The sequence below is a fragment of the Stegastes partitus genome, unplaced genomic scaffold (genome assembly GCF_000690725.1).
Source record: "Stegastes partitus isolate 25-593 unplaced genomic scaffold, Stegastes_partitus-1.0.2 Scaffold928, whole genome shotgun sequence".
Lineage (NCBI taxonomy): Eukaryota > Metazoa > Chordata > Actinopteri > Pomacentridae > Stegastes > Stegastes partitus.
The window spans coordinates 82,824-92,017 of record NW_007578659.1 but is presented as its reverse complement, the minus strand read 5'-3'; the positions used below and the strand labels follow the sequence as shown (position 1 = coordinate 92,017).

At 41.7% G+C, this 9,194-nt stretch overlaps 1 protein-coding gene across 1 annotated transcript; it reads right to left on the bottom strand.

Moving 5' to 3' along the window:
* Positions 1-1,616: 1,616 nt before the first annotated feature.
* cnga2b (cyclic nucleotide gated channel subunit alpha 2b) lies at positions 1,617-8,373 on the bottom strand. The gene is made up of 6 exons (XM_008294006.1): positions 8,273-8,373; positions 8,064-8,174; positions 5,906-6,082; positions 5,307-5,414; positions 5,064-5,170; positions 1,617-3,109 (listed from the first exon to the last, which is right to left on the bottom strand). The coding sequence occupies exons 1-6, from the start codon at positions 8,371-8,373 to the stop codon at positions 1,617-1,619; spliced, it is 2,097 nt and encodes a 698-aa protein (XP_008292228.1).
* Between the last annotated feature and the right edge of the window lie 821 nt (positions 8,374-9,194).

Here is a 9,194-nt window from a genome sequence, read left to right as displayed (position 1 = left end):
CTATAGTATGACTTTTTTTTATCAGGACCAAATACATAATGTGCCGTTTTTAAGGAAGTACCTTCCTAAGCTGTCTTTAAACACACTATATACATATATAAATACCCACGAATGCTTCATCTGTCATTTGTTTCTACTGGGATATAAAAGAAAGGCATCATATTTATTCATGCTGTCCAAGGAGAGAAACTAGAGATTTTTTTCTCTCTCACGGCACTTGATACCACCCACTCCTTCAGGGGCTGCAGGGTACATACTCTCATTACCTCCTGCCTCTTTATTATAGCCAGCTCTGCAGCAGAGGCATTGTTCCAGCTGCGCTTATCAACACTGCTCATGTGGTTGAGTTGTATCCTGGAATGCAGAGGCTGAATAACTGGAAAATCCCCAGACCCTCTCTAAACACAGTGAGTTTGCATAAAATAAATGGGAGTGACTCGGTGCATACAGAGGAAGCAGTGTACTCATTTTAATATAAGACTGATGAGTTTTGTAGCAAGTGAAAATCTGCAGAAAATTGAAGCTCAGTGACTGAAAAAACAGAAATAATAAGTGAGTGAGTCACTTCAGCTGCTCGCCTAAAATCGTCAACAAAACCCCAAGCAGGAAAGAAAAAGCCAAAAAGGCTTTCTTGGTAATCATATGTCTGATTCAGATCTAACCTGAAGGACACTGGAAAATAATTGTGTTTGTGTATGTGAACTCAGCAAGTCACCTCCTACCATCTCTCCTTGGACATTTTTTTCCCAGGAGGAGCAGCAGTCAGAGACGAGGTGTACACAGCCAGAGCAGAACACACAACATGTCAAGAGGACTGAATCCCTTCGCTGATGCAAGCAAACACAAGATGTTTACAGGTGACCCAAAAACTCCGACATCCACCAGCTTTCAGTGCTTTTCAGTCTGATATCATTGCCTTTATTCTTTTCAAAAGGTGACATTTAAACTTAATTTGCAGGTTTTTCAGTGATTTGTTCTCTGTGCTCTGATTTAGCGTGATCCTGGATGAAACGTTAAAGCCACCCTTTGTACTCCCATCCAGCTGTCTGGTGTTTGGCACTGACATGAAGTCAAAGACTCACCCGCTTTCTCTTCACGTTAATTCACATGCACACATTTCTTTATAACCAGCTAAACAAACAAAACTTTCTCACATTGGAGGTTTAAAAAGGATGTTGATGTTTTCCTCGTCTCTCAAAGCTGGGGTAGGCAAAAATAAAAAAATCCAGAAAAACCTTTGAGTACATTGGAGTTCAAATGGTCTGAGGTGAAACTCGATGTGTGTGCCTCCACTTGGCTCTGTTTTCAGGCTTTAGAAAGTCTAGTTTGTGATAGGAGACATTACCCAAACACGGTTCTGATCAGGTGAGACAGTATAAAGAGCAAAAAAGTCCATATTGAAATTAGGATAAGTTACATGGAGAACTTTCAATCAGGACAGTTTGCTCGAAAACAAGTTAATTGACTCTTCGAAGGGGCCTTTAGACAGAGAGGAGAGAGCTGCAGGAGGAGGGCTGTATTTAAAATTCTAGTGTTTCCATGTTTCTGCCTACTGCGGCTTTAATGAGCCAAAGTTTTTCAGAAGATACACATGTAAAACTTCCTTGCTGAGGCAGTTAATGTTTTGATATTGGGCTCTTACAGTCTTCTATTTGCACACTGCTCTGATGTGGCGACCCATCTGTATAGACAACAGACCCAGAGACAGTTTCATTGGTCATCTCTGGGCCTGCATCCACGTCTTCGTTCACTTCTGCGCCGCAGTCCGTTTGATTAAGCTGCCGTTCCAGCAGAGTGATGCGCTGCTTCAGCCGTTGCTGAGTGTGAGTGTATTCGTTGAGCAGACGGGCAAACCGAGTCTGAAGGGTGTCTAGAGAGGACTCCAGCCTCTCCACCTTCTCCTCTGTGTCCTCTTTCTGCAGCCCGCCGCCCTCGGCGTTCTCATCCAGAAGTCCCTCCTTCAGCAGGATCTCCCTGCCTCTCTCCTCCAGCACAGTCTTGGCATCTGGATACTCGGTCACTGCCTCCATCAAGTCGTCCTTAGAGAGGCAGAAGAGGTCAGAGTAGCCCAAGCTGCGAATGTTGGCTGTACGACGATTTCCCATTTTACTGCCTTTTATGTTCAAAATGCTGATTTCCCCGAAGCAGCTGCCAGAGGTGAGGAGAGCGTACTGTGTGACCCCATCGTCCGCCACCACAGCCAGCTTCCCCTCTTTAATGATGTACATCTCCTTACCGATGTCCCCTTTCCTGCAGATGTAGTCGCCTGGACTGAAGACTTGTGGCCGTAGTTTAAGTACGAGCTCCACCAGCAGTCCTGCCTCACAGTCTTGAAAAATGCGAACTTTCTTCAAGGTCTCCAAATGCACATTGATAGCAATCTCAGCCCGCAGTTTGTTTGGCAAGTTCTTTAGCACCTCTTGCTCATCTACCGCCTTCTTGTTGGTCCAGAGGTAGTCGAACCACTTAATGACACGTGTCTCCAGCTCTTTGCTCACTTTGCGGAAGTGCATGTAGTGTTTGATGGCGTCAATTCGAGCTTGAAACTCAGCGCGGGTGGCGTTCATGTTGGCAATCATAGAGCCAACATTTCCCACAATGGTGGCAAAGATCAGCACCCCAACAAGAAAGTCGAAGACCACAAAAAGGTACTCTTCATCTCGCACTGGTGCAGGCATCTCTCCAATGGTAGTAAGAGTGAGAGTCGACCAGTACAGACAGTAGACATAAGTCCGAGTCAGGGAGGAATACTCAGGTTTGGAGATGTTTGGGAACACCCAAGTGTCTGAACCCAAACCCAAAGACTTGGATATAGCATAGTAGATGCAGGCGTTCCAGTGAATGATGACCAGGATGTACAGCACCAAGTTGCAGATGCGGAAGATGTTGGGGTAGTTGGTGCGTGTTTCTGTGCGGTCAAAGAACTCAAACATTCGTGGGAAGCGCAGCAGACGGTTGAACCTGAGCTGTGGAGTATGGATGCCGGTGGAGATGTAGGCCAGGTCGGTGGGCAGGATGGACACCACGTCCAGCTTGAACTGCAATGTGCGGACGTAGCTGTCTCTCAGCTTGGCGTGGTCCTTCACCAGCAAACCTTGTTCCAAGAACCCTGAGACAATATAAATAAAGGCACACATTTAGCTGATCTGTGAATTTAGTTCACTGTTGTGTTGGATTGCTTTAAATGAGTTGATCTGATGAGATGAAGCTGAGTTGTGAATAAGAAAACCTAAATTTGCACCGATCATAATTTTTATACCACTTATTAATGTGAAAAGTGTCATGTGTGGTGACAAACTGGTCTTGTGCAATCAGTTCTAATGAACAAATTAGTGTCTTTCAGCTTTTTCTATTTTGTTTATTGTGCTAAAACACTAGCAACTGGAATCGCTTGAGGCTTTTTCAACAGTTAAATGTTTTTATCTTTAATTTTACAACAAAAATGATCTCCATCCAGGTGAACATATTAGCACTGTTTCAGAAATAGTCTCTACATGCACACCTGAGGACACATACCACATGTTCACTCATGTACACTAAGTATGCAGGCGCTGGTTAAACATGAAGCAGAGGCTTTTTGCTCAATTGTAGGAAATATTATAATAACCAAGAAAAGCGATGTCCAAAAGTAAGACCAAAGATTTTCTTAACTACACAACACCTGCTACCACAGACAACAAGGTAAGCAACACCTGTAGTCTTATTTTCCCAGAACACTGTCATTTGACAAATCCAACAGAAAGTTTCGACCCCATCAGAAAGCAAATATGCGTGTCTAGGTCACTGTTTCCAGAAGTGTCTGTTTCCGTCTGTCCGATCTAAAATGCCAATGAGTTTTCAAAATCAATGCAGTATTTCCAAAACTCCTAAAACTCTGCTGTAGTGTGGCTGCTAGCCGTAAACACAGGTTATGTGTTTTAACACAAAAACTTTCACTATTTATTTGAATATAGTCTGAGTTTCTTGAAGGCGTTTCACTCAAGCTTCCTCAGCTGTGACTGGCTGGTGGGAAGTCCCCGGCATTTATGTTGCTGGCACCTTGAGATTCGTCCCTTGAGTCAAGGCGTGGATCGTTGTTAAGCTGGCGGACAAGTAAACCTTAAAACTGCATTCTAAGTGGCTGAAAAGTGGTGTCACAGACCGCCTCCTCCGTTACTGTTTGTTGCTCCAGTCCTTGTAAAGCAGTTGTTTAGTCTCCCTAATGTACACATCTGTATATTCCTCACTCACATTGAACAGCATATACTGCCTCGCTCTTGGAAGGGGGGGTTGAAACATCTGTAAGAAACTTAAGCAAATCCAGTTGGCTCCTTTATCGCACATCAATATACCATGACCAGGAGAATTCTCGCGGACCACTTTATTGTTTGGTGCTCTCTATAAAATCAGATTCTACCAGGCAGCTGTTTTCAGTTTAAAGTTTAAAAAAAAAAATCTTCAATATTCCTTTTGTACGCTTTATGCCCAGTGCCAAACACACATAAAGGTATCGACGAGCTTTGAATTTTGCAGCGAAAGAGACCAAGGACTTGACAGAAAGGGTGTCTTACCCTAACCCCAATTCTGTTCTGCAGAACAAAATTATCTTCCAGATAAAGTTATTGTTTAGAGTGAATTTTGATTAAATCAAAACTTAATGTGCATTTTTAGAGCTTTAATGTAGAACTTTGTGACCTGGATGAAACTTGACAAACATCACAAGATCATGCCGAGTATGTATAATACTGAGAGGAATCAGTTCTACTTAAAATCCGATCAAATCAAATCAGGTTCATTGTCATTTTGCTGGACATACACAGTAGTACAGGCAAGATGAGAGAGAGCGTTTCTTCAGGATTATTCAACCAGCACGTTTTGCGGAATGCGCGTCTGGGATAAAACACTAGACGTTCGCTGTTGCTGCCTCCTGAAGGGGGCGCTGCGTCCATGTTACTAAACATGAATTGATTGGATAATGGGCTCAAAGTGACACAGACTGTATTCATTTTACTCATATTTATACACAGAATTTGAAAGCTATGAATCTTTAATGAGGCAAGAAGCTGCATTTTGAGCGAGGTTACCTGTGCGAAGTCGGACACAAGTGTCCATTATGTACACAGTGTCAGAGAGGTAGTCCAGCACCAGCCAGCAGATGTAATTGCCCACCTGTAACTTGTCAAAGCACGCCCTGTGAGTATAAAAAGGAAAAATGATTTAGTGCTCCAGCCTAAGCAGTAGACATTGCACCGGTTCACTACATCCATCATCCATCTCTGGAGGCTGCGGGGCCCCAACAGATAACTGACAGACTGCAGCGTTATTACCTCGCGACAACAAGGAACCAGTTGTAGAGCACCGCTGTGGCGATAACAAATAACCAGCGGTAGTATGCGTTATCGGATGGGGACACCACAAACACGTCCCACTTTTTCCTGAAAGCAGATTGCAAACAATACATACAGAGGGCATTGTGAGTGGACATTACAGCAAAGACAGAAACACACAAGCAGGTACAGGATATAAAGCCACAGCTGCTATTTTATTTTAACCATTTAGTTGTGACTACTTCTTATTGTCTGTGGGTGTTCCTTTGTAATGTCCCATATTTAAAGTTTGTCTATCTTCTTTTAAACCAACACCATCTCTGTGACCTAATGAGACAGTTCAAGGATTCGTTTTTGCCCCTAAGCGCAGTGTGCCTTTCTGATTTGCCCCATTGTCACTCTGTTGTGTTCTCTGAGATAAATGAACCCTAAAAATAAACTCGCTCTGACCCTGTGTGAAGCAGAGGTGCCCTGTAAACAACAAAAAGTCTACGTGTGCCACTAGAAGCGCTGTTTCACAGAAGTAACACCACAGTACTACTGAGGTCTTGTGTACATCAAAGTGCACAGTAATGGTTCAGGGTTGCAGCCGGTCATACCTGAAGATCCCTTTGGCATTGTTGCCATTGGCATCCGGTTGCGTGTTGCTGATGCGGCTGGGGGCCGTTCTCAGCTCAGGGCCACGAAAGCGTTCCAGGAAGGAGTCCGGTCGCTCCTCCTCCTCCAGCAGACTCCTGTGAGCCCATTCCCTCAGTCTCACCACCAGACTCACCAGTCTGACACAAGACAAACAACATCAGGCCTCTGTCAGAGCCTCAGCCAGCTAGTGTGCTATCTCATCAGTGTGTGAAAACAATGACTGTAACACAAAGAGCACATGGAGTCACATAGTATCTCAGAAGCCTATTAAAAACAACAGTAGAAGCATCATCGGTGTGTCACACCTTCAGAGAAAAACCCGCAGACTCACTCAACAGCTGTCAGCGTCTCTCATGAAACCAGACAATGGAAAAAGCTGATGGAAAAAAATCACTTAGACGAACCTTTTCCCCTCAGAAAGGTTAAATGGATGCCCTTTAGATAAATGTTTAACATCCTATTTTTAACCGGCAGCAGTGGGAAATACTGAGAAACCAGCACAACTTAGCTTGACTGCAGTCTCATTTAGTTAGATTATTCTAATGAGGAATCAATTTGGGCTTCTTTTTTTTTTCTTCTAGCAGATTAAACTTAGTAAATGCTTCTAAAAGAAATCTTTAGGCAAACCTAACCTTAAATGCAGCAGAGCATCTTCTTAACAGACTCTAAAAAGCAATTCAAGGGACATATTTCCACCATTAAATTAAATTCACGGTTACAAGATTTAAAAAAAAGTTGTTGCTTTAGATAAACCTTTGAGTTCTAAACATTATTATGATGGGTTTAGTTGAGACAGCAATGTCTTTAATTGCATCAACTTAACCTTGTGTGTAATTTAAGGTCAAATTTCTATATCAGTTGATTTAAAACAAAATTCAAGTTGAAGTAACATCATAAAATTGTCTCGATAACTTGATTTTTCTTGATGTTGAGTCCAGAACTGGTCCAAACTGTTGCGTTACTTTTTTTTTTTGAGATAAGATATTATTTTTTAGAGCACAAAACTAAATGTAGACAGCATCATACTCTAGTTTTAAAGTGTCATTATTGTTCCCCAGTTTAGTTTCACTTTAGTTTTAAAATGTCTTAATGGACTAGCTCCTGATTTTATTCTTCTTCTCAACCTCTAAGATCCTCTGACTCTCCTAAAGGTTTCTCAGAGTAGAAATAAGATGTACGGAGATGCTGCAGTCTGTGTCATTGGGCCTCAACTCTGAATCAGCCTTTATCAATAACTTCCCAGGTCTGGGATAAATAAAGTATTCTATTCTATTCTATTCTATTCTATTCTATTCTATTCTATTCTATTCTATTCTAATCTAATTTAAATGATCTTCAAACAGAATCCTACATTTAAAAAAAAAAAAAAAAGATAACTTATAGGGTTGCATTTATTATGTTTTTGTGTGTCATTTTATTTAATTTACTGGTATCAAACCTGTTCATTACTTTTATTATGATTTATTATGATATATTTTAATTTTTGTATCATTTATATATTTTGATTGCATTGCATTTACTTACATATTTACATTTTTTTGTAGATTAAAAAAAGTGATTACATTTTTATGTAAGGGGCTTTGAGTTGCACTTTCCTTATTATTATTATTATTATTATTATTATTATTATTATTATTATTATTATTATTACTATTATTATTACACTATTCATATAATTGTGTAGAGTTATGTTATATTTACCAAGCAAAATTTTCAAAAAGAGTCGCACAATTACTCTGCATAAATCTAATTTCCTTTGATCATAATTTCTTTTCTTGGTTTTGTTCAACTCGCAGAGCTGGAAGGTCTTGCGAATCAAAGTAAGGAAATAACTTAAATTACACTTAAATAACACCCCATCAGAAATCTGTACAAGGTCAGACTGAGGTATGTCGGGTTTTTTTCTCTGGTACTTGAAGTGTTTTCATCTGACAAACATGCTGAACGTCACTGTGATCCAGCCTGTGAAATTAAAAAAAAAATCTGACAAAACATGTTTTGCTCCTAATTTAAAGTTTTTAAAGCCAGACAACCTTTGCTAGAAAAAAAAAAAGAAAGAAAAATCAGTCGTGTCGTACAGTGTCATTATGTGCTACTGCTGGGATGTCACGGTTTTACCTTGAGATCGCTCCGTTCCTTTGAAAAGAATTTCTCGAATTGCCTCCGTGAGGGTCGAGAGCAGCGACTCTTTGCAGCTCTGAGGATGTGTCATCGCAGACAGATGGCACCCTGGGAGGAGAGAGAGTGGAAAAACCCACCTGGCTGTCACACTTTCACACATTTTTATCGCAATCAGCTTCAGAAAAGTCTTATTTTCCATTCATTACCTGCTTAGAATACTCTCGGCCCTCTCGATCTCCTCCTCCAAGGTGGTCTTCACTGACAGATTGTGGGGCGACCGATCCCTCTCGGCCACCTGACCCGTCATCTTTCAGATCTGACAGTGCGGACAAACACCAGCATTAAAGCCATTTAACCCATTCTGCGACCGGGAGCGTTGTCTTCCTGCAGTGACACCGTGGAAGTAAAGTGAAGTGTTTGTGGTGCATATGACAGATTATAGCCAGGGGATGAGGGGGGACGACTGGGACTGTCTGCCACAGTCCCTCACCTGGCCCATCAGCACAGCAGGTGGTTGCTGTGGTGACTGAACAAGAGAAACTCTGTGCGGTTTGCACAACAAAGGAGCTGAAATGAAAGTTTGAAGTTCACCTAGAAAGACCACTTGCGAGCTGAGAAGATGAGGGTCAGTCGCACTCATTCACCCTGCAGCTCAGCAGACAGATGACGAGGTGTTTAGATGACTGTTGCCACTGTGTGACTAATTGGTGGATCATTAACGAAAACACACACACACTCGCACACACACAGTCGAGAAGCTCTGCAGCTCAGTGAGCCAATCAGCCGCTTTCCCTCAGGAGAAGCATCACTTAGGAAACCTGTGTGCTGAGTGAGAGCAAAGTGTAGCACACATGTGTCATAAATGTCTGCTGGGTTAAATAAACTAAAATCTCCCCTAAACTGATTCAAGTGCAAAGAGACGGTTGTTGCATAGTTTTTTACTAAACTTAATGTGGGGACAAGATGTTTTTTTTTCTCCCTACAACTGCAAAAAAAAGAATGAATTCAGCTCCAGTGCTACACTTTGTCCTGTGAATTTCATTAAACGACAAAAAAAGCAAATGTAGATAAGAGCATCAAAAAGAACTGCATGCTTGGAAAATTAAAGTCTTTATTCCTACCTTTAGT